The sequence below is a fragment of the Martes martes genome (assembly GCF_963455335.1).
Source record: "Martes martes genome assembly, chromosome: 2".
NCBI lineage: Eukaryota > Metazoa > Chordata > Mammalia > Carnivora > Mustelidae > Martes > Martes martes.
In genome coordinates, this window is record NC_137889.1 from 67,557,080 (window position 1) to 67,584,760 (window position 27,681).

Below are 27,681 nucleotides of genomic sequence, written 5' to 3' on the forward strand. Positions count from 1 at the left end.
AAAGTTACCTTTGAATGTGTGATTGATAAGGTGTCTACCCACACACGCCAGCCACCCCATTCATATTTGACTGCATGGTAAAGTAGGATTCTGAATATGGCATACACCATTTCTGTTATCTTTTGCTCATCAGAATTCTTAGGATTGAAATAGCAAAGAGAAAGCATCCACTCTTGCCATACAGAACACTGTAGCAAGCTCCTGAAAATTATAAAAGGATACTGAATTACTGGGCTGGGGGGGGGGACTTATCTTTAAGAATTCTAAAAAGTAAAATTTTAAAACAAAATAAACCCAAAAAAGGCACCTCTATGTATGTATTAAAACAATTAAAGACAGGGGTACTGAAAACTCAGTTTAAATGTATGGTACATTATCTATATACCGCTAATGAAAAAAGCATATGGAAAATTCATTTCACAGTATTTTTTAACACAATTCTTATTAGAAAAAAATGGTTTCACTCAAAACTGAACTTGAATAGTGCAAATAATTGCTTTCTGATCCCACTTACCTTCTGTTTTCTCTACTGTTATTAAAAAGTTTAATCATGTCAGAAAGAAAGGCTCTGCGAACTTCCATGCTCTCTGGGCACTGGGGAGAATTTCGAAGTAGGGTTGCAATTACTTTTAGTATCTCTGTAAGAGAATTCATAAATTAATAAAAACCAAAACATCACAAAAAATTCATGATGAAATATCATTAATATATTTCTCTAGTTTCCCTGACATATATGTCTACTGAAAACATCCATTTTTGTTATTAAAAAAAAAAAACCATCTGCAGAAAAGAGTAACAATACATTCATTAGAAAGCATCCATAAGAGAATTTATATTTTGTCATTACAAATGTATAAAAGTTGAATTTTACATTAAATTATAAATGAATTAAATAATAGTAATACTACTGACAACTCTCACAATCTCTGCCAAACAGTAAAGTTGATCTTAAAAAAAAAAAAAAAAAAAAAAGCTATAATCAGAACCTCAGAAAAAACTCAGCTTCTTCAACAAAATTCCTGATATGCATATAGCCTTTCCTTTATCATGAAATTTAGAAGTTATCAAGATTTTCTTCCAGAAGTTCAAAACTGAAATTAGATTAAAAACTCAACAGAAATTAAAACCTATTCAACACCCCAAATAAATACAAATGAAACTGCTACTGTAATGGTCTTAAATATAACACTGTCTAAATTTCTAATACTTAGCTCTAAGGAAAAAAAATTCTTTAAAATATATAATTAAATACAGAACTTTAAAGAAACAAGAACAGCTATAACCCTAAATCTAAAGTTAAATAAGTTTTTACCCAATTACAATTGAGAACTTCTAAAATTAGCCTTTTGCCAAGGTTCTTTGGTGATTTTAAAGCAGTAAGTACAAAACAGCAAGTATGAAGCTACTTTATCAACAAATACAATGAAAGACATTTGGGGAGTAATTTCTGAATTCTTCTAATGACAAACTAAAAATTTCTCTACCTGAACAATGAAAACCATGATGATGATAATCATAATAATGATAACGATGATGAGACTAACCACTAATTTTAAGAAATATGCTATTTTGAGCCACTATTTTAAGAAAATACAGGTATTAACCCATATACAGTGATGGCTAAATACTGTTATTTTCCCCATTTTAGAGATAAGAAAAGTGAGGCACACAGAAATTAAATAATTTACCCAAAGTCACAGACAAAATAAAAAGCCAGGCAGCTTATGTTTTTAAACACCATACTCTATGGTATGTCTTTTCTGAGACAGTGTATTACATATATTATTCTATATGTATACTCTATAATTATATTCTAATATATTCTATTTACTATATATTCTTAATTTAATATAACCTAAATATATTAATATTCTAAAGATGTTATTAGTATATTCTAATATTATATATTCTAAATACTCTAAGTATATTCTAAATATTTAGATAATATAGTCTAATATTTTAATATACTTTAAAATTATTCTAAATATTTATTTAGATATATTCTAAATATTCTACATATATTCTAAAATTCTTACTTTAATAACCCATATTCCCCATAATCACATAAAATATATTTTATATTTTTATATATATGTTCTATATAATAAATTCTAATATAGTCTAAAATTCTTTTATATTCTAAATATATATATTTTAAATATATCCTAATTCTACATATTAGATAATATATTCTAAAATTCTTACTTCAATAAGCCATCTTCCCCATAATCACATAAAATATATTTTACATTTATATACATACAGTCAAGATTTTCTTTTTTTAACTCTCTAAAATAATGACATCAAGTCTCCCTGAAGGCTGAGGAAAATTAGGCTTCAGAAATGTGTTTTTAAACTAGTACTGAAACAGAGTACCACAAACACAATTCACCACCCAAAAGGTAATTAAATTTCAAAACTCTACAAACCAGTTATTTTAATGCCAATAATCTTAAAAAGATGAAAAATGTACTTTGTATAAGTGCTTAAGAAATCTAAATATCAAAGAAAAGACTGTTAGACAAGACTAAGTTCATAAACAATAAAGAAAGCAGATGTTTTTCAATTCCAAATGTGGTATGCTTAACTTGACAATAATTTGAGATGAAAGCTACATCCATGGTTCATGTAATTTGGCCTGACAACACTAAACAGTACAATCAAAACTTTACTGAAAATCTGAACATACATGAAATCAATACCTTACACATATAATTCTTCAAAACCTCTATATAAACATTTCCATATAACCTAAGGTCTATTTGAATTTATATTCAACATTAACCAAAGATAAAACTAGTATTATTTCATTGTCTATAATGAAATATTCTTTGAACAGTATGTTTTCAACAATATCACCTTCGGGTTTTTCCCAGTGACTTTCTTTTTATTAGCAAAAAGTAGTTATTAAGAGTATTAAAAAAAGAGAGGAGAAATGAGTGAAAGTACTGAAAGGATACAAACTCCCAGTCATAAGGTGGGTAAGTTCTAGGGATCTAATGTACAATATGGTGACCACACTTAACAATACTGTATTGTACAATGGAAAGTTACTAAGAGAACAGATCTTAAAAGTCCTCAGCACACATACACACAAAAAATTCTAACTTTGCAGTGACGGATGTGTTAACTAACCTTACTGTGTAATCATTTCACAACGTATAGATAAATCAGACATGAGGTTGTAAACCTTAAACTTATACAGTATTATATGTCAATTATACTCCATAAAGCTGGAGAAAACAAAAACAAACAAAAATAAAAGTAAATAAAATACATACGAGGATTTTGTATCTTTACTGAAGAATCAGGATCTGGATGCTGTTTGTGTATCACTTGAGTACAAATATGCTCTATAAGAATCTACAGAAGTAAAACAATAGATTATATTAGCATAATCACTGTACTACCATGGCTATTAATGAATTTTAAGTACAGCACTAATCAATATTAAGTATACAATACAATGCTATCATGGTAAGTATCTTCTGCGTTATATAAAATAAATAATTTCAACATTATGACTCTATTTTTACTTAATTACAAAATGAGATATCAAATAGTCAATACGATGGAAGAAATACTTAACAGAGATGTAATTATGGTTTAATAATTCATAGATTAATAGATTTAAGATGCAGCCACATCTTCATATAACTAATTTCAAAACTGTGTATCAAACCTAAATTATCTTATTTCATCAAGATGCTATCAACTAAATTATACAGGCACTCTCAAAATAAGAAATTAGTAAGATTAAATTCTATATATTTCCTACCTCAAACAAAACATTGTATGTGGTCATCGTGATTAAATTTGTCTGAAGCATGAGTCTTTCTGCTAGCAATGAAAATAATCCATGTCCAAGCATGACTTCTGCTTTTCTTCTGCAATTTCATAAAAAGAAATAACCAAATGCAAAATATTATTATCCACTATTTAGAATGCAAGTTGGATGAAGACACAAAAATGTTTTTCACATCACCAACAAATTCCAACTCAATAACTCCAAATTTTCTTCAACCTAAATATCATAAGGTCACAAAATCTTTAAGGAGAGAAATGCAAACTACAGGGTAAGCACAGCTACAGTTTAAAAAAAAAAAAATACAAGACTGGCTATGTTCACAGCACAGCAAAAATCTCCACAAAAATCTCCAGAGCAATTATTTATTAACTAGTTTCTACTCTCCAGCAGCATTAAGCTGAGCTCTACTATGGATGATAATCTAAAACCCAGTAAGTCATTAAGAAGAAAAACAATTTGGAGGAAAAGGTAGGAAAAAATGAAAGAGAACTAAGAAAATGAATACTGTGAAGATAAATACACAAAAATCAGGGACGCCCGGGTGGCTCAGTTGGTTAAGCCGCTGCCTTCGACTCAGGTCATGATCCCAGGATCCTGGGATCGAGTCCCGCATCGGGCTCCTTGCTCATCAGGGAACCTGCTTCTCTCGCTGCCTCTGCCTGCCTCTTGGCCTGCTTGTGTGTACTCTCTCTCTCTCTCTGGCAAATAAATAAAATCTTTTTAAAAAAAAATACACAAAAATCAAACTTCCAAGCAAAAATTTACGAACTAAAGTATCATAAACTTTAACTCTACCCTAGGATTCATCAAATTTTTTCTGCAAGTGGCTGGACAGTAAATACTGTAGGCTTTGTAGACCATATGGTCTCTGTAGCAACAACTCAACACTGCTATTGTAATCTGAAAAGAGCGACAGATAATAAGCAAATAAATGATTGTGGCTGTGTTCCAACAAAACTTTATTTACTGGATCCACATAAAGACCACCGTTTGCCAACGCTTCTCTATTGCCACGCTGTTAGTTTTTATAATAAACCAACCCTGGCATAAGGAATAATAGGTAGGATATGCATAGCTAAGAAAAAAAAAACAAAGAAGTTTTAGTTTTGAATTATCTTTATAGCACAACATATTATGACAAACATTGAGGTTAAAATGTCAGATAAAGCAAATGATAATCAACCCACATGAAATGAAGTCTCCATCATTTCTAAAATTTCATTTATACAAATGTATTCTTATAATGAACAAGGAACAAAAGGAAAATTTTAATTTTATATAAAACAAAGTATATACTCCTGTTTCCACTTTGTTTTTAATATACAGAAATGGGGTTACGTTTATATAGATTTTATAAATAAAAATAAAAGAGGAACTAGAGAAATCACAGGACACAAATACTATTCCAAAGATTTATTTAAAAAAAAAAAAAGTAATATACCACAGCCCATTTTAGATTTCATTCTATACTCACTTTGGTGCCAGGTGCTTTAAAAAATAGCCCATTGCCTTGAGAGCTTGTACTCTGATTCCTTCACTTGTTGATGCCATAAGTTTATAGATGACACTGAAGCAATTAAAATTAAAAACAAATTGCTGAGTATATTTTCCAAAACTAAAGATTTAAAACATGTAGGTATATATGTGCATTTTAACATATTCATGATTATAAACCTACTTTCAACTAAGATATAAATGAATATACATCTCTGACATTTAAAAACTAGCTTATCAACTATATGCTGTCTTCAAGAAACCCACCTTATATATGAAGACACATGCAGATTAGAAGTAAATGAATGGAGAAAAATATAACAAGCTAACACTAACCAAAAGAAAAGAACAGGTACATTAATTTCAGAGAAAGCAGACTTTAAAGTAAGGTATCAGATAAGAAGGGCACTGCTTATGATAAAGGGGGTCAATTCTCCATTGAGACATAATAGTAACATGTATGTACTTAACAATAGAATATAAAACAATATAGTATAAAAACTGATAGACCTGCAAGGAGAAATAATAGATGAATACACTAATTCTAGTTGGAGACTTTAAAATTCCTCTCAGAAACAGATCCACTAGGCAGAATATCAGTAAGGACATAACTGAACCCAACAATACCATCAACTGACTGTCCTTAGTTGACACCTATTGACTATGTCATTCAGTAAAAGCGGAATACACATTTTTCTTAAGCTAACACATAACATTCACCAAGTAGACCACATTCAAGGCTATAAAACATACCTAAACAAACGTAAAGATTAGAAATCATATATTGTTTGCTCCCAGACAACAATGGGATTAAACTAGAAATCAGTAATAAAAAGTAGTTCCAAAATTCCAAAATATTCGGATATTAAACAACACACTAAAAACACAACAACAACACACAGTAACACCACACTAAAAATAACATGCAGGTAAAAGAAGAAACTTAAAAAAAAAACATAAATATATATGAAACTAAATGAAAATACAACTTATAAAAATTTGTGAAATCCAGCAAAAGCAATGCTTACAAGGAAATTTATAGCACTGAATGCATATACTAGAAAAGGACTTAAATCACTAATCAAGCTTCCTAAGAAACTAAAAAAAGAAGGGAATATTCAATCCAAAGTAAGCAGAGGAAAATATAAATAAGTATTAGGGTGGAAAACAACAAAAATGAAAATAGGAAATCAAGAGAAAATTAACACAACCAAAAGCTGCTTTGAAAAGAACCATAAAATAGATAAGCTTCTAGTCAGCCTAACTATAATGTAAACAGAGAACACCATTTACTACCTTCAGAAATGAAAGAGGGAACATCACTATAGATCCCGTGAACATAAAAAGGATAATGGAATACTATGAATAACTATGCCCACAAATTATAAAACCTACATGAAATGGACCAATTCATTAAAAAAGACACTCTGCCAAAACTCACAAAGGAATAACTGATGATCTAAAAAGGTTTATAACTACTAAAGATAATGAATCAATAAATAATAACCTATCAAAACAGAAAATGTCAGACCCAGACAGGTTTATTGGTGAATTTTACTGAAAATGTAAGGAAAAACTGTATCAGTTCTCTACAATTTCCTTCAGAGGATAGAAGCAGAAGGGATATCTTATAACTCATTCTGTGAGCCAACATTATCCAAAGCCAAAATAAAAGAATGAAAGACATTACAAGAAAACTACAGATCAAAATACCTCATTAACAAAGATGAAAAAATCCTTAAGAAAATATTAACTAATTCAATGAAATAAATGAGTAAATAAATAAATAAATAAAATTATATGCCATAACTAAGTGAAATTTATCCCAGGGATGCAAGGCTGGTTCACCATTTGTTAATCAATTAGTATAACCTATCATAAGATCAATTAAAGTATCCTCTAGATAAGAAAATTACTGGTATCAGTAGATGCAGAAAAAACATTTGACATAATCTAACATCCACTCATGTTAAAAACTCTAAATAAACTAGGAATAGAGGGGAATTTTTCTCAAGTTCATAAGGACTACCAAAAAAAAAAAAAAAAAACCTACAGCTAACATATTTAATAGGGAGAAAGTCCAAGGATTCCCACTAAGATCAGGTACAGGGCAAGGATGTCCTCTCTACCACTCCTTTTCAGCATTGTAGTAGAAGTTCTTGCTAATGCAGTGAGGCAAGAAAAGGAAATAAATGGTATACAGATTGTGAAGGAACACATAAAACTGTCTTTGTTCACAGGTGACATGATCATCAATGAAGAAAATCTAGAACCAACCAAAAAAATCCTGGAACTAATAAGCGATTATACCAAGGCTGGAGAATACAGAGTTAATATACAAAAGTCAACTCCTTTCCTATACACCAATAATAATCAAGTGGAATAGTACATTAAAAACACAATACCATTTACAGTAGCACCCCCCCAAATATGTACAAGATCTACATGAGGAATACTATAAAACTGATGCATAAAACCAAAGAAGAGCTAAATAAATGGAGAGTAAATCCATATTCATAAATAGGAAGACTCAATATTCTCAAGATCTCAGTTCTTCCCAACTTCATCTATAGATTGAATACAATTCCAATCAAAATCCCAAAAAGTTATTTTACAGCTATCAAGAAACTATTCTAAAGTTTATATTGAGAGGCAAAAGCCCAGGACAGCCAACACAATTACTGATGGAGAGGAGCAAAGTTGGAAAATCAATGCTACCTGACTTCAAGACATATTATAAAGGTAGAGAAATCAAGACAGTATGGTATTGGCAAAAGAATACACGAAAAAAGTCAATGGAACAGAATAAAGAGCCTAAAAATAGACCAGCATAAATGTGGTCAACTTCTCATTGACCAAAGAAGGGCAAAAGCAGTACAACGGACCAAAGATATGCTTTCAACAAATGATGCTGGAACAAGTAGTTATCCACATTCGAATTTTAGACATAAAAATGAACCACAACATGGACCAAAATGTAAAAAGCAAAACTATAAAACTCCTAGGAGACAAGAAAAAACATAGATGGCCTTGGGTATGGTGATACAAGATACAAAACCAAAGACACAATCCACAAAGAAATAATTGATAAACTGGACTTCATTAAAATTAAAAACTTCTGCTCTGCAAAAAACTATATCAAGAGAATTAGAAGACAAGACAGACTGGGAGAAAATATTTGCAGAACACACATCTGATAAAGAACGGTTATCCATGGGAAGCCTGGGTGGCTCAGTCGGTAAAGCATCTGCCTTCAGCTCAGGTCATGACCCCAGTTTCCTGGGATGGAGCCCCACATCGGGCTCCCTACTCAGCAGGGTATCTGCTTCTCCCTCTCCCTCTGCCTGCCACTCCCCTGCTTGTGCTATCTCTCGCTTGCTCTCTCTCTGGGTCAAATAAATAAAATCTTAAAAAAACAGAAACGGTTATCCAAAATATACACAGAACTCTAAAAACTCAACAATAAAAAAAAAAACACAAACCTATTTTAAAATAGGCCAAAGAACTTAACAGACCCTTACCAAAGAAGATACATGGATGGAAAATAAGCATATGAAAAGATGCTCCACATTATATGTCATCAGAGAAATACAAATTAAAATGAGAATGAGATACCACTACATACCTATGACAATGGACAAAACCTAGAACACCAACACCACCAAATGCTGGTGAAAGAGAATTTGAGAGTTTCTTACAAAAAGAAAGAGTTTCAGAGTTTCTTACAAAACTAAACACACTTTTACCATAGGATCAGCAACTGTGCTCCTTGTTATTTACCCAAAGAAGTTGAAAACATGTCCATACAAAAACCTGCACATGCATGTTTACAGCACTTTTATTCATGACTGCCAAAATCTGCAAGCAACCAAGATGTCCTTTAGTGAGTGAATGGATAAACTATGAACATCTAAACAATGGAATATTATTCAGCACTAAAAAATGAGCTACCAAGCCATGAAAAGACATGGAGGAATCTTAAATGCACATTACTAAGTGAAAAAAGCCAATGTGAAAAGGCTACATCTGCATGATTCCAAACACATGACATTCTGGAAAAGGGAAAACTATAGAAATAGTAAAAAGATCTGTAGGGGGCAAAGCTTGGGGGTGGGTGGAAAAGGGATGAACAGGCAAAGGATTTTTAGAGCAATGGAAGTACTCTGTATAACAACCTGATGATGGATACATGCCATCATACAAGTGTCCAAATCCACAGAATGTACAATACCAAGAGTGAACTACAATGTGAACTATGGACTCTGGATGATTAAAATGTTTAAATGTAGGTTCATCAACTCTACCATTCTGGTGGGTATGCTGATAATCAAGGAGGGTATACATGTGTGGGGACAGGGGTTGTAATATGGGAAATGTCTATACCTCCCTCTAAATTTTATAACATAAAACTCTTCCTTTAAAAAGCCTTTAAAATTTTTGCTTAAATCTCACTAGTCACTGTTCCTTTTAATGAAGACCAAAAAATGATAACAAGTTAAAATACTTAGAAAATAATGGTAGTTTATATTGTACTCATAAATGTATTTATGCAAACTATTTGGCATAAAACTGGTTCTGAGTCACTATTTTTCCTCTACCACAGGTTTAACAATGCCCTTTGGAAGCTACCACATTTATTTTAAAATCAGTACAAAGAAACCATTGTTTAATGCTAACACATATTTAAATCTGTGAATAATTCTTATCATTAAAAGCAAGAGAACAGGATAATTAATAATGACAACAGGCAATGATAATCAAAAAATAATTAAAAAGCAAAAAGGCTGAAACATAAATGATATCTAAAGATAAATTTCAGGGGCGCCTGGGTGGCTCAGTGGGTTAATCCTCTGCCTTCAGCTCAGGTCATGATCTCAGGGTCCTGGGATCTCCGCTCAGTGGGGAGCCTGCTTCCCTCTCTTTCTCTGCCTGCCTCTGCCTACTTGTGATCTCTCTCTCTGTCAAATAAATAAATAAAATCTTAAAAAAAAAAAAAAAAGATAAATGTCACATTCAATTCTCAAAATTTACATAGTAATCTATTTTAATTTTTAAAACCATCTCCAAGGGCATTCAGCCAGAGACCACTGATTTGAGTATAAACAAAGTATAGCAAAATTTGAGTATCATAAACAATTACATAAATAATGTTCAATTTACTTCATTATATTATTTTTTTCCTCATAAACACAAAAAAATCAGAAACTTTTATGATTATTTTAAAAATACTAAGATTTTCAAGTATCCTCCTAGATAAAAATCTTAAAGCTTAATAACTAAATCTGAAAAAATAATTATGAACAAAAACTAAAGGCCTTGATCCTCTAGTGGCTGACAGAAGAGGAAATACATTAAAAAAAGGTTGATTCCTGTTAAAATATTAATTAAAATATCTAGGTGCAAAATACATTGTAATCTTATAAAATGATATGTGAAACTAGTCATTTTAAATACAAATCATACTATCAAAACTGTAACATTTGATTATTAGTACAATACTGATATTTTTTTTCCTTTGTGATTTAAATTCAGTAAAATACAAATTAAATTGTCTGTAAAAGAAATATTAACATAACTTTAATACTGGCTTAAAAACCACAACACTCTAAGACATTTTAACATAGAATGAATTAATCTACGCTTGCTGTAATTTAACTTAACAAATAATCTTTGGTTGAAATCACAATGATTTCACCAAAAGACGAACTCCAGATAGAACTGTCTAATTATTTTCAACAAATGTTTTATTAGCATTAATAACATAAGACCGAAATGACTACAATTGGATCTATACACCTCATATTTATGCTATAATAAATTTTAATTGTTGAATATTTCTCAATAAAGCTGAATCCATTTAGTTTATCAACTAAACATAGCCACTAAATTCCGTAAAACCAAGTGAGCATATTCCACTTTTTGACCAAAGTTGAGTCCCAATTTAACACAAAAAACATTTCTCACATTAGAGCAGAAAAATCCTGTACTGCTTCAATGACACATATATTTTTCTAACTATAAAAAATTTATAAACATATATACATTTCTGTATTGGAAACAGAAAAACATATATGAAAGATATTAAGAATAATCTGTAAGAGGCACTATTAAAAATTGGGGCATGTTTTCATATAATCTATTTTACTATGACTATACAAAGAAAATTTATGGACATTCTAATATATATATCTATTTTTCTGAACTGAAAATATTGCAGCATGTATATTACAGCATTTTCAAATAAGAAAATATTCTGGTAATAGAAATACCAAAAAGAGACATTTGAAAAGTAACATTTCAATCAGTTCACAGACATGGAAATACAGGATAAAAGCTTATTAGACTCCAAAAATTAAAAATTTAATACTTAAAATTTAAGCAAGACCTAGGGTGTGACTGATACTGCATCAGGAAACATAGTCAATTCTAAGGAAAAATAAGTGCCCCAAGATATCGGAGATAATGTCTAAATGATGTGATGGTGGAAAAGAGTTTATATTTATCAAGTACATGAGAAAATTTCTGTCATTTAATGGAAACTAAATTGCCACTTAAAATCTGTAAAAGTTACTGACTTCTATGATGCAGTTTGGTATTCCTATTTCCTGGCACCAGGAAAGACTATCCCCTCCTCAAAATTTCTCCATGTTTTTCAGTTTGAGCCTATGTTACACTCCATTTGACTTTCAGTTAGTATGAAAGTTTCACTAAATTTTCATGTTGGCCTTTAAAAATTATGGTAATAATTTTAGGTAGCAGTGTAACCATAAACAGATAATGAAATTATGTATCAATGCTCCATTTGGATTCTCTGTTTCTTTAACTCATGAAAGAAATCAAGAAGGAAGAAAAACAGATGGAAAGCATGACAGAACGACAAGACAAGCAGACAGGCAGAAAAGGAGAAAGACAAGAAAGAAAGACCAAAAGAAAGAAAACTGACAATTCAGAAAATCTCATACTGAATTTCTAGAGCCAAAAAATATTTCCACAGATCTCCAATTAGATTTAAAAGAACTACCTACCCATCATTCCCAAGTTATTTTTATTCTATATAATATAAATATTCAATAAATCTCTTTATCCAGTGTTTTGTTAAAAAAATGACTGAACTAATTATTCACATTTCCATATATTCATGCAAGTTACAGATTTTTCACTTATGCACCATAAGTAAAAAACTGAAAAGGTACCAAAATTTAAAGCATACTATTTAAAAAAAAAAAAAAAAAACAGCAAGAATGACTTCCACTAATGCCAATGTGGAAGTCAGCATTTCCCTCCACAAAAAAAGGCAGAAATAAAATTAAACAAACTTTTCACATGTAACCTTTAAATCAGCAAAACAAAAAGTTAAGAGGCATTTATTACTGAGACATTAGTACACACTAAGTTAAGAAAATTAAGAGTCCACGGCCTTGTTGATAGAGCTAATGCCCAAACAACCGTCTCAGCTGAGAGGGAAAGGAAAAGAAAACAGAGAAGAAATTAAAAAACAAATAAAAAACAAACTGAGAAACCAGATGCTGCATACCATGGAGTGAACAAATTCTGGACATTAGACAAGGCAATTATTAAAACAAATGAAAAACCAATAACCCATGGAATGCCCAGCTGTCTCAGCCAATAGATCATGAAACTCTTGATCTTAGCGTTGTGAGTTCAAACCCCAAGTTGAGTATTGAGATTATTTAAAAGTGAAATCTTTTTTAAAAAGAAAACCAATAGGGCACCTGGATGGTACAGCTTGTTAAGCATCTGACTAGGTTTTAGTTCAGGTGGTGACCTCAGGGTCATGAGATCAAGCCCCACATCAGGCTCTGCACTCAGCAAAGAGTCTGCTCAAGATTCTCTCCATATGCTCATGTGCCCACTCGCTCTCTTTCTTGCTCTCTCTAATAAATAAATCTTTAAAAAAAAAAAAAAAACTAACAACCCATGGACAAACAAAACAGAAGTCAGACTTGCTATAATATTTATCTGAAATACTCCATTTTCAACCAAAATTAGTATGCATGCAAGGAATTAAAAAGTGTGACCCATATTTTTAAAAAAAGTAGTCAATCAATAAAATGACTCAAGTTCTAAATGTCAGATTCTGCAAACACTTCAAAGACATGCAATAAATACATTCAACTAATTTTTTTAAAAAATATTTATTTATTTGACAGAGATCACAAGGAGGCAGAGAGGCAGGCAGAGTCTGCTCCAGGGGGCGCATGCTCCCTGCTGAACAGAGAGCCCTATGTGGGACTCAATCCCAGGACCCTGAAAGCATGACCTGGCCGAAGGCAGAGGCTTTAACCCACTGAGCCACACAGGTGCCCCCGTTCAACTAATTTTAAAATGGTATGTTCAAATAATTAAAAGAAGACAGATTAACAGTAAGTAAACAATAAAGATAAAAAAGGACCACATTAAGATTCTAGAGTTAAAAAGTGAACACGAAAAATGAAAAATTCATAAGAGGTACTCAACAGCAGATTCAGATGGCAAAAAACAGAATCTGTGAACTTCAACAGATCAACAGAAATTATTCAATCTGAAGAACACAGAGAAAATGATGTTACGTAAACTAACAGACCTTTAGAAACCTGTGAGGCAATATAGTATTCCATCATAGGTATAATGCAAGAGCCAAAAAAAAAAAAGGAAGAAGAAGAATTGCAGACGAAAATCTTTCTGAAGAAACTGTAGGGAAAAATCTTCCAAAATTTAATGAAATTTAATGAAAAAAACATTAACTTGCAGATCCAAGAACTCAATAAACCACAAAAGGATAAAAACAAAGAGAATCACAACTAAACAAAATATAGCCAAAATCCAAAGACAAAAAAAAAGTTAAAAGCATCAAGACTCAACATACAGAAAACAACAGTAATACAAGGCTGACATCTCAGCACAAACAGTAGCAGCCAAAAGTCAATTAAACCACAAAGTGCAAACAGAAAGAAAACTGTTAAAATTTTATATCCAGCATAATTATTATCCAAAAATCAAGAGAAGTAAAAGTATTCTCAGATGAACAGACTGGGAAAATTCATTGCTAACATACATGTCTTGTAAGAAATAATATAGTTCACCAAGAAGAAAGGAAGTATAGTATTATAAAAACATTAAACAGAAAATATTTTTTAGAAAAGAAAACTAGGGGCGCTTGGGTGGCTCAGTTAGTTAAGCAACCAACTCTTGATTCCAGTTCAGGTAATGATCTCAGGGTCGAGCAACTGAGCCGCACATGGGGCTCCCTGCTCAGCAGGGAGTCTGCTTAAGGATTCTCTCTCCTTCTACCCCTCCCCCACCCCACTCATGCACACATGCTCACTCGCTCTCTTAAGCTCTCTCTTTAAAACAAATAAATAAATCTCTAAAAAAAAGGGGGGGGGGGAAGAAACTAAACGATCAACAGGGAGTTCTGGTTCAACCAAGATGTCGTAAAGCTAGTAACAGCCTCTCTGTCTTACATATTAGACCTTAAAACAATGGGAAAAATACAAAAAGCAATTTTGTTAAGTACTCTGAAGACCAAACAGAAGCAGATGCACTGGTGTAAAGGAGATAAAATTTGGAGAACTGTCCATGATAGAGTGAAGAGTCTCAATTTTTATTTTCCCTTGTAAATCTGACTCAAATGTGAGCCTTTATCTCAGAGGTGGATGTTAGAAGCTCAGATGGCTGATACTCTGACAAAAACTGTCCTTTGGTTAGAGGAACTAAGAAAATGGGTTCATACAAGTGGCGGGGGGAAGGGGGGGAGTGGTCCTGAATAGGAGCAAACAGGAGAGAAAGATCCTCAAAATCTTTGTAAAAACCCACAAGAGTCCTAAACTGACCCAAGAGATGCACTTGTGTCCAAGCAGACATGGACTAGAACAAAGAAATTTTTCTAAATTGAAAAAAATTTTGAATTATCATCCAATTCTCTACCTAATCCCTGAGTGCATTACGTACAAGACAGACACAAAGCAGGACAACGGAGATTTTTACAATAAATGACATCTGGAACCACTACCCACAAAGCATAGGTAGAACTTACAGTCTGACCCTTCTTATTAAAATAAAACAAACAAAATGTCAAGGTTAGTTAGAGGATTTTAACAAAACACATAGTTTATAAAAGATAACATTCACAATGTCTAGGATACATTAAAAAATTACTCAACATACAAAGGACCAAGAAAATATAACCATTTCTCACAGGAAGAGACACTGAACAAATGCTGATGAGATGGGTAAACTGTTGTAATTATCACACAAAGATATTAAAGGAGCTATTATAAATATGCTCTGGAAGGTTAAACACAGTCTAACAGAATTAGAAAATAGGGTTCTCAAAAAAAAAAGTATAAAATTAACCATCTTAAAATTATACAACTGAAACATACAAATTTAAAGTATTTATGAGATGAGCTTAATATCAAAAAGAAAAAAGCAAACAAAAAGTCTATAAAGTTGAAGATGAAGTTTATCACATATAGCAAGCTTCTAAGCTTCTAAGCTTAGAAGCTTGCTATATTGCTATATTGTAAACATATTCTTAGAAGCTTGCTATATTGCTATCAATAGACAGTATCAAACCTAAGAACAAAGGAAAAAGATTGAAATAAACTAAAAAGAGGCTCAGGGATGTGTACATCAAGAGCCCTAATACTCATGTCACTAGAGACCCAAAGTAAAGGGAGAAAAGACATAACTGAAGCAAAAAATTGGAAAATAAGGGCCCAAAACTTTGCAAAATTGGTGATAATCACAAAGAAAAGTACAATGGAAGGTGGGGGGGGGCTAATGAATATGTCTTGAAAGCAAGTACAAAAATGTAGTACATTTTATTTCAAATAAAGATTTAAATAACCATACATTTCTCATTAGAAACCATGGGTACCAGGGAACAATGGAAAAATATTTTGAAGTACTAAAAGAAAAAAGAATTCTACAAAGAATTCTATATGCAGCAAAAATACCCTTGCATGATGAAAACCAGATAAAATTATATTCAGAAGGGAGCCCAGGTGGTCCAATCAGTTGAGTGTCTTGGTTTCAGCTCAGGTCATGATCTCAGGTTCATGAGACGGAGCCCTGCTTTGGGTTCCACACTCAGCAGGGAGTCTGCTTAAGATTCTCTCTCTCTCTCTCTGTCTTTGCCCTTCCCCCCATTTGCGCACTCTAAAATAAATAAATAAATATTTTTAAAAATTATATTCAGGAATAATTAAAAAATTTGTTTCCAAGAAAACCGCTCAATAAGAAATGTGAATAGAGTTCCTCCAGAATGGGAAAAAAGAATAAAAGAAATTGTAACTACCTGGTAAAAAGTAAACAGAGATTTTTCTTCCTTAAATTCTTAAAATACATATAACAAGTTAAACTAAAAACTGCATCATTGTCTAGAGAGACTTGTGATACATTAGAGGTAGTAACAAAAAATGGTGGTTAAAGAGATAAATAGTTGAAATGGTTCTATATTTGAAGAGGTAAAATATTAAAGTAGACTGTGAAATCTTGTGCAACTACTAAAAAAAAATGCAGAAATAGATACAAAACCAGACAAATTAATTTTTAAAGAATACTAAAGGAATTCAAATACAAGGAACAGTGGAAAAGAAAAACTGAGGGAAAAAATTACAGAGATAAAAAAATAATAAAATGCTAGGTGAAAATAAAGCCTTAACAGTAGTTACATTAAAAGTAAACAGTCTAGGGGCGCCTGGGTGGCTCAGTGGGTTAAAGCCTCTGCCTTCGGCTCAGGTCATGATCTCAGGGTCCTGGGATCGAGCCCCGCATCGGGCTCTCTGCTCGGCAGGGAGCCTGCTTCCTCCTCCCTCTCTCTGCCTGCCTCTCTGCCTACTTGTGATATCTATCTGTCAAATAAAACAAATAAAATCTTTAAAAAAAAATTTTTTTTTCAAAAAAAAAAGTAAACAGTCTAAACACATTGAGAAGACTTAGTTTCTCAGAGTATGTTTCAAAAAAAAAACAAAACTGCAAGAAAACAAATTTCTGTTGTTTAAGCAACCCAGTCTATGATATTTTGTTATGGAAGCCCAAGTAGACTAATACAATGATGATTGGGATTCGGGATGAAGGTAGCAATATTTAAGAGAGCAGTGGGATGTTTTCTTGCAGTGCAAATTAGTTACTACTGTTCTAGGACCTAAAGATAACTCTGCTAAAGAATTCAGTTCTATAATAGCTATATAACAGCACTAACCGTACAAAATACTAACCTGATTTGCCTGATCTGTCTTCACAAATCAAACAGTAACACAACCTCTGTAATTTAAGACTTCTTTAAAAAACATAACACATGAAATAAGTGGGTCTTATACCTTAATTCATTTATAATATATGATCCAGTAGTACTTTCCATACTTAAGAATCATCTATCATTTCCAAATTAAACTGATATTTAATATATTTAAATCCCTGATATACAACTCTTACCGTAATCCATTCCTTTGGTCAAAAGCAGGAATCATAGAGTTAGGGTGTTCTGACATTAACGCAACAAGCAGTTGTAGGACATCCATTAGATTGTCATCCTAAGATCAAAATAGAAATTATTTTAAAAAAGGAAAAATCTTTTTGAACACTGAATACTACCAAAATGAAAAAAATTGTAACTTAAAATAATGGACACATGAGCAATATACACCTGCTTTTAACAAACTCATTCTTTACACATATATATTCACCTTTTAACTCAAAATACACGTCATCAAATGTGTCAAATGTCATAATCAAAGAAATGCAACCCTTATAGTATACAGTATCGAGATTTCCTGAAACATATTCTATAGATATACTACACTTAACAGGTTTTTTAAGACAAAGTTTATATATTAAGATATTGAGGAAAGGGGAAACTAAGTTATTTTCTTTTTTTATAGCAAAACATACCAGAGCCTTTAATAAGGTAATCAATGTCAGCAATCTGATGGCAGTGTATGCTTTATTCACTGACCCTCTCAAGAAACTAGTTACAACAGTAAGCTTTTGAGGAAATAATGGAATAGTTTTCATATATTATACCTATTGACAGTATTAAAGATACAGATGATCAGTGTTTACTGAGGCAACATACTATTGTATATAGTATAACTTGAAAATTCTGACAGAACAGCAAAGAAGCGTATGTGAGTTCTGAAATCCGAAACAATTCCAAGACAATCCTACACAGCCTTGGTTGAATATTCCAGTATATATGCATATTTAGAACCCATCTGGCAATACTGACCCAAAAAAAAGAAGGACAAGGGAAGCAGCTATCAAGGGCTAGTTATCTCTGTTGCCTGTGTATAAAAGTTTTTGTTCACTGCTTTGGAACTACAGCTATTTGAACATCTACTTTTCAGTAAACTACGCAGATAATCTAGAGCTAGGACACTGAGGCTAGGGAAAAGTGTTATTTGAAAGACCTAAAGATTTCTGAATTAACAGACTAAGAGAATAGAGAAGATCACCATGATTTCCAGTTTCTCCTTTATAATGTACTTCAGTCCCTTAGGGAGTTAGAGTTAATAAGAAACAAAATCATACACAACAGCATTACTAGGAAATTCAGTTGAAAAATCTTCAACTATTACACTGGGTAAAGAAGATCAACAAATAAAATATCCTAACAAGAGAAAAAAGCAAGCACAATCATTAATGTTTGAGTGAAATATGATCCAGTCAAGAAATTTAATCCACTTTTCCATATCAAGAGCAATAGGTCAAAACAGTATCTCCCATTTATTGATGATTTAAAAAGACATTATTTTACACCATAACAGATATTTATTAAAACACAAGATATGAACTATAAAATAGAAATGAAATTATCATTTGAAATACTGTGATTTACATGAAATTACATTTCTAAATTTTATTTATTTAACAAATACTTAATCCAATTATTTAATTAGATTAAATCAGAGTATATTACATTTTCCCAGGGCAAAATAATAAAGGAAAAAACCCAAAACATTTCAACTTATTTTTCAACCTCCTTTGCAACCATGTAATTACAAATCCCATTATAAATAAGTTGACTTACCAGTATTTGAACATGCAAAATCAGTTGGAAGATTATGTTATGAATTTAAAAATCTAAACATTTTTAGTCATTTTCATAACCTATTTTTCCACATGTTACACTGGTTCCTAGAGATACAATGAAGGTATTCTATGACATACTTTTTTTTTTTTTAAGATTTTATTTATTTATTTGACAGACAAGAGATCACAAGTAGGCAGAGAGGCAGGTAGAGAGAGAGGAAGGGAAGCAGGCTCCCTGCTGAACAGAGAGCCTGATGAGGGTATGGTCCCAGGACTCTGGGATCATGACCTGAGCCAAAGGCAGACGCTTTAACCCACTGAGCCACCCAGGCGCCCCTTTGACATACTTTCTTATTAATTCAATGAGATCTAATTTCAAAACTTTTTAAAACTTTTCACGATTATCCTCAGAGCCATCCTGTGGTAATAAAGGGTATTTAAATGACAGTTGCTAAGACTTAGGTCCTAAGTATATTTACTCTCCATTATAGTTACATTAATGAAAGATCACTTAAACGTTTTTACTTTAAAAAGAAAGACCATAATGCAGCTTCAAAAAATAAAATCCCAAAATATAAATTTCAAATGTTACCTCATGCATAGTGAGGAGGTAATTAAGAATGGCCTGCAGTTCATCTTCCTTTACTCCAGAATCCTTTAAAAACATAATATAAGTGTCTTAAAGTATCTTATACATGCATTTTAAAAAGATTTTTTAAAAGGTGAATAATACACCTAACATTTGTCAACCTGGTCAATTGCTATAAATATACAAAGACACTAAATACAGAATGTAAATTTAAAACATGAATTAGGGGAAACACCAAAGATCTGCTATATTCAAGACTGTGTAGAAGAAGTCAAAGATATGTTATCAAGTATCCTGTTTTCAGAATCATATATGACAGGCTATCTAATAAAGCTATAGAATCCCAAAGTAAGCAAACCAGTAATTCATGATGAAAGAGTACTATTCACAACTATCACTCCACTAAATAGAGAAGACAACTTTTCTATTTCTTTTTTCTGTTAAATTTGGAGAATAAATGAACAGCTTCTAAAATTACCAGTTAAAATGTGTAAGCCTGATGATTCACAGACCTGTACCCCTGGGGCAAATAATATATTATATGTTAATAAAATAAATAAATAAATAAATGTCAGGCACTAAGAACTGAGTAGTATTTTTCCTTGAGGAAAACATTGCACTTTTAAATATGAACTCAGTATGTAAATTTTTAACCTATCCTACCAATTTATCAATGATAAAACAAAGCTGAAATGAGAAAAGAGCAATAAGAGAGATCAGAGGGGGAGAAAAACCATGAGACTGTGGACTCAGAAACAAACTGAGGGTTCTGGAGGGGAGAGGGGTGGGGGGTCAGGTGAGCCTGGTGGTGGGTATTGTGGAGGGCACATATTGCATGGAGCACTGGATGTGGTGCATACACAATGAATATTAGAACACTGGAAAAAAAAATAAAATCAAATTTATAAAAAAAAAGAATTAGGAAACAAAATCACAGAAAAAATTAAACACAAAAATCAAGCAATAAGATTTTTGTAAATAGAAATAAGGAATTTGAGTCTAAAAGATATTACTAAAAGTTTGACCCACTTAACATATTAAATTCTAAAAAATAAGAAAATAACATAGGAAAATAATAAAATATTGATAAAAAATACATTTATACATTGCTCCCTAATAAAATCAAAATACCTTTCTTAAAAATAGTAAATTTTACTTTACCTACAACACAATAAGAATAGGACAAATGTGATAATTTCTAAAGGCTGACGCATCTTTCTGGTACCTTTATAACATGGAAATTTTTTCTCAAAATCTGAATGTCAAGTACAAGAGACCCACTAAAAATGTTATCTCCTTGAAGAGTCTTATTGACTACCCTATCACTATTGCCAAGAATAACACCTAGTACTTAACAGAAACTCAGTAAATATTTGCTGAATGAAAGAATGAATCCACTTGAACCCCTAGAGAAATTCATATAACATATATTACAATTATCAATCTCCAATTCAGCAATGATTTACATCCATATGTGTGCAAAGAAGAACAAAAAAACATAGAATCAAGTCTCTTTCAGAGTACTGTCCAAAGTTTAACACTAATAACCCAACAAAGAGTAAACAAAAACTTAAAAACAAAAACTTACGTGAAATTATAAGTTAAAATACAGAACATGCTAAAGGAGAAGAAGTATAAACTCACCTTCATCACTAACTGCTTAATGAACATCAACAAGAATGCTCGCAGAGAAAGTATTTCTTTTTGATTAGGTCGTGGTCCATCTTTGAAAAAATAATATACACACATACTTAGTGTTTCAAAGACCTCAAAGAAAAGTATAAAACTGTCTTTCCTAAGAGTTTTTTCTATGTATTTATGACAAACATAAAAGTGAGTCACCTAAAGAGACATATGCCTCAACATGATTGTTTAGAATTTAAAGGTAGATAAAGAGTTTCCCAGAAGAACAAAAACTAAAGAAATTCATTACCACTAGACATGCTTTACAAGAAACACTAAAGGGAATTCTTTAAGCAGAAGAAAAAGGCTTTAACTAGAAATAAGAAAATACAGGAAAGAAAAGAATCACACTGGCAAAGGCAATGTAAAGGTAGGGGTAAACTGCCTTTACAGTAAAAGTAGGGGGATCACTCATTTCAAAAGCGAGTATATAAAGACTGAAAGACAAAAGTAATAAAATCAACTATAGCTACAATAATTAGTTAAGGAATACACTAAATAAAAAGTTTAAAATATGATACCAAAAACACAGAACATTGGCAGATGAGAGTAAAAATGTAGTACTTTCAGAATGCCTTTGAACCTAAGGAATCACCAACTTACAATGGGCTTCTATATATATAAGTTGTTAGATATGAAGCTCATAGTAACCACAAACAAAAACCTCTAATAGGTACACAAAAAATAAAAAGGAATCCAAACAGAACATTAAACAAAATCATCAAATCACACGGAAAGAGAGCAAGGAAAGAAGAAAGGAACAGAGAAGAACTTTAAAAATAATAGAAGACAATGAATAAAATAGTAATAAATATGTACCTGTCAGTAAAAGCTTTCAAACTTTAAAAAAAAAAAACCCTCTATATGCTGCCAACAGGAGACTCTCTCTCTAAAGACACACAAAAGACTAAAAGTGAAGTGATAGGAAAAGATACACCATGCAAAAGGAAATAAAAAGAAAACTGGTCTGGCAATACTTTTATCAGACAAAGTAGACTTTTTAAAAAGCTATAGGAGACAAAATGCATTACATAATGATAAAGGGATTAAACCAACAAGAAGGTATAACATTTATAAATATGTGCCCAACACTGGAGCACATAATATATAAAACAAATATTACTAGACAAAAACAAGAATCTGACAGTAATACAGTAACAGTAGGGGATTTTAACACACTCCTTACATCAATAGATAGATCATCCAGACAGAAAATGAGTAAGAAAACACTGGCCTTAAGTAACACAATGGAACAAATATACCAAACAGATATACAAAGAATAGTCCCACCAAAAAAACAGAAGATACATTCTTCTCAAGCACATGAAACATTCCTCTACAATAATAGCATGACAGACCACAAAATATGTCTCAATAAATTTAAGAAAACCAAAATCATATCAAGTGTCTTTTCCATCCATAATGAAACTAGAAATCAATTACAAGAATAAAACTGGAAAAAAACACAAATGCAGAGACCAGAAAACATGTTCCTAAAAAACCAATGGAATAATAAATAAAAGAGGATATTAAAAAATACCTTGAGACAAATGAAAATGAAAACACAATGTTTCAAAATCTGTGAAATGCAGTAAAAGCAGATCCGACAGGGAAGTTTACATCAAAACAGGCCTACCTCAAGAAATAAGAAAAATCTCTAAGAAGACATACAGATGGCCAACAGGCACATGAAAAGATGCCCAACATCACTAACCATCTGTGAAATGCAAATCAAAGACATAATATGATTTCACCTCACACTTGCCAGAATGGCTAAAATCGAAAAGACAGGATAGCGTTAGTGTGAATGCAGAGAAAAGAAGTTTTCAGGCACTGTTGGTGGGAATGTAAAATGGTACAGCCACTATAGAAAACAGTATGGAGATGCCTCAAAAAATTAAAAATAAAATTGCCATATAATTCAGCAATTCCACTTCTAGGATTTATCCAAAGAAAACAAAAACATTAATTCAAAAATATGTGCGTCCCTATGTTAAGCACAGCATTATTTACCATAGCAAAGATATGGAAGTAACCTAAATATCCATCAACAGATACACAGATAAAGATGTGGTGTGTGTACATATGCATACACACACACATGCAAGCGCGCGCGCATACACACACACACACACAGGAATATTACTCAGCCATAAAAAAGAGTGAAAACTTGTCACTGTGACAACATGGACAGGTGTAAAAAGTATAATGCTAAGTGAAGTAAGTCAGACAGAGAAAGACAAATGGTATATGATTTCACTTGTTTGCAGAATCTGAAGAACAAAACAAAGCAAAACAGAAGCAGATTCACAGATACAGAAAACAAACTGCCAGTTGCCAGAGCGGAGAAAGGAAGAAGATGGGAGGATGGACAAAATAGGTGAAGAGGTCAAGAGGTACAATATTCCCATTATAAAATAATACATCACAGGGATTTAATGTACAGTGTAAGGAATAGTCAGTAATATTGTAACAACTTTGCATGTTGACAGATGGTAACTAGACATATTGAGGTGACCATTTCATAATGTATATAAATACCAAATCACTATGTTGATATTAATATAATACTGTTTGTCAATTATTCTTCAATTTAAAGAGTTTTATGCCTCTAGAAAGACATTCAATCTCACATACAATAGTGTATACAGTGCTCCAAATGTACAAAATGGGTTACTTTGAAATTACAATGAAGGGAGTTTATTTTTAAGGTTAGATAAATTCCAAAACATGAAAATGAGGCAATAAAATTTGTATTCAATAATAATATGCATTTATATTTTGTTTTAAAAGACTCTGAGAATGTTAGTACAGTAACAGAAGTTTACAAAGGAAAATCCAAACTTATATGTGAATTTAGTTAAAAAAACAAAAAAGCTTCTGTCTCTTGTATAAGCTAATACAAACATTTTTAAAAGTACAGCTCAACACAGTTTGGTTCATTTAGAAAGGAAACATTATGTTGACCACCTCTGACATCTCCTCCCCTTCTTAAAAAAATCCCTGGTCACACATGGCTCACATTAAAAATAATTTTCATGTCTCAAACAAAAAATTCCCAAGTAGAAAGCTTTTGAAACCAAACACCCATTGTCGTAAGATCCTAAAGTTAGGTACCTGTTTGCTTCATATTTTCTGCAATTTTCCCTCCACTAATCACTATTTACAGCTAGTTCTTAGACCACCAAAGCACAAGACCACCAAGACCTCAAATAGGTCAATTAAAATAGGACGAAAATTGCTTAAAATTTGTTCCACATGACAATTCCTAGACAAAGAATCAGTTACAGAGTTACAATAGAATCACAAACTTTGTTCAGCTCTCTCACTTAAAGTATGAGACTTTCCCAAGGTCACTAATCAGTTATAAAATCAATGACAGAATACAAAACTAATATGCAGGACAGTACATGATATACCTACAGTACCATCAAAGAGTCATTAGGAAATTATGACCTAGTTCTCTGCCACAACACTACCACCTTAAGCAGATCATTCAACTTCTGTGTGTGCTCATATATTTCTAAGTTACACATAGCGTATCCTCTGAGAAGCAGCAGATTTTGAAAAGGATAAAGAAACACTGTATTAATATGAAAACTGTATTTATAAATCACTGAACAGCCAAAGCATTTAAGTACAACGACTCTCAGCATCTAATTCCTGATTTCAAAGCAGCCTTCAATTTTTATATCAGGGTACTGAACCCATTCTCACTCTGAGATCATGTATTTCAAAGATAGGAAGGGCTTCCATGCCCATGTATGGGCAATCAGAAAGACAGCTGCCACGTAAGACTATGCACATGATGCAATCAGAGCCAATGAGCAACAAAGAGACTTCTCAGCTGGAAATGTTCAATACAGGCAGACACTCTTTTGCTAGACTTATAGTTGTAAGGATGTGAAGGCAGAGTGGCTGCTTGGTACTGTAAGGGAGAGAACACATGAAAAGAGACAACATAGAAGATGGAGGGAGATAAACTGAGTTTAAGGGGCATATTCTGAACCCTTGCACTAAGTTCAACTGAAAATGCCAGTTTACATGAGCTGATTAACTCCCTTTTACAACAATAGCCAATCTAAAGCAGGTTTCATTTAAAACCAAAAGATCCACCATTTGTCAAAATTTTTACTTTGATACCTTCTATAAATTTCTGACATGATAAATGAATATTACCTCTCCAGTAATTTCCTGATTATACAGGAAAATAATTACTGAAATTTCGTAACCTCATTATATTATTTATTAGAAGTAGATATACCTCCTACTTCCGCAAGAAATCTCTATTTCCCAAAAACCATGGGTTTTCATTCTCATTATGATAATTAGCTTCAGCATCAATACCATATGTTAATATAGAACTTCTCATTTTCTGTGCCTTAATAATATCCTAGTCATATCTGCTCTGCAAACAACTTAGACCAGCAGAAGTAGCATTCTTCCATGAAAGTAGCAAGTTACCTCTCGCAAACCTCAATTCAGTACAAACTATTAACATTATCAAGAATAAAATAAAATTTTGCCATGATGATATTCAGAAAAACTGCAAGAACATATATTATAAAATAATTGATTATATTAATTTAATAATATATTAAAACAAAGAAAAGAAAAAAATCTATGACAAAATATATAAACAGGGATGATATACCTAATCCTTTAGGCGTGATACCACTTCGATCCTGAGGATTCACTGCCCAGTAGTAGTACTTCAGTGTGTGCGTGATGAGAAGCACTGTTCCAACTCTCCGAATGGCATTATATATGTTGACTGTACCAATGAATTCCGTGGATAGGTAAGTATAGAGTGTCAACTGAACCTAGAGAATCAAAATGAAGAACTTACATCAAAGAAGCAGCTTAGCATTTTGCCCCTGGTTCCAGTAATACTCTCAGGCTGCTTTACTTGGATCATACTTGTTCCAAAAAGTAAGATGCGAGCTTGATAGTACCATCCATGCTAACAGATAACACACACTAACTGGCACGTGTGCACACACACGCACACACATACACACAGAAAAGCACATATATTCCTTATAAAGCTAAACCAGGTAAATGCTACTTTTACAGTAACATTATAAAGGAAACATCCCCTAATATACCAAATTTTTACAGCACTGTTCCATGGAAATAACTGTTTAATTCCTATTAAGCAATCAGCAATTATCCATGAGCATATATAACGTCTTTACCGTAAGTTTACTAACCATACTATGCATAGTTGCTTAAAAAAGCTGGAAATTTTCTTCATTTTGCAGAAAAGTAGAAGATAACAAAAAAGAAAAAAGAAAGAAAAAGTAGGAATAACTCAAAAAGAATAAAGGTAGAAGTCAAAAGAAAAAAAAAGTGTAAAGCCTACCGTAGGAGATGTTAGACAAACAGAATTCTGTTGTAACAGCTCATTGATAGAAAGATTATAAGATTACAATCCCTCAACATGTTTATCAACATGTTTATCAATATTATCCTCTAATTAGAAAAGGATTCTACTGGGATGCCTGGGTTGCTCAGTTGGTAAAGTGTCTGCCTTCAGCTTAGGTCATGATTCCAGGGTTCTGGAATTGAGTCCCTCATCGGGCTCCTTGCTTGGCAGGGAGCCTACTTCTCCCTCTGTCTGCCGCTCCCCCTGCTTGTGCTCTCTCTCTCTCCCTCTCTCTCTCTGACAAATAAGTAAATAAAATCTTAAAAAAAAAAAAAGATCCTACTAGTCTTATTTCCAAATACATTATTTTAATAAACACAGAAGAGTTTAGTAACTTCAAACTACAAGCTCTTAAAAGAAACAAAAGATTACAGGATTATAGGTACTACTCTACCACCACACATTTCATACTAGTACAAAATTTCAGTGAAATTACAGCTTTAAAACTCACCAACTGCTATAATCTAGTACTGTAGCACAACAGCACAACATAACGTAAGGATTGCTTTTGTTCTACTACTGTGTCAAAATCAAGAATTTTTCAATTCACTGCTAGTAGATACACTTTACAAGTGGAAAATTTTTAAGTAGGACATACATACTCTCGCCCCCTAACCAAAGACCAAACTATTCCCAATCATT

The 27,681-nt window shown here is 32.2% G+C and overlaps 1 protein-coding gene across 1 annotated transcript in view; it reads right to left on the reverse strand.

Annotated features, from left to right (window-relative positions):
* Window positions 1-27,681, reverse strand: part of LRBA (LPS responsive beige-like anchor protein) — a 694,736-nt gene that overhangs the window by 548,577 nt on the left and 118,478 nt on the right. The window contains exons 14-22 of the mRNA XM_080796316.1: window positions 26,266-26,434; window positions 21,573-21,652; window positions 19,932-19,994; window positions 17,744-17,841; window positions 5,283-5,375; window positions 3,779-3,887; window positions 3,282-3,363; window positions 515-638; window positions 9-201 (exon numbers count right to left, since the gene is read on the reverse strand). Coding sequence (XP_080652442.1) covers window positions 9-201; window positions 515-638; window positions 3,282-3,363; window positions 3,779-3,887; window positions 5,283-5,375; window positions 17,744-17,841; window positions 19,932-19,994; window positions 21,573-21,652; window positions 26,266-26,434 — 1,011 coding nt within the window. The remainder of the gene's footprint in view (window positions 1-8; window positions 202-514; window positions 639-3,281; window positions 3,364-3,778; window positions 3,888-5,282; window positions 5,376-17,743; window positions 17,842-19,931; window positions 19,995-21,572; window positions 21,653-26,265; window positions 26,435-27,681) is intronic.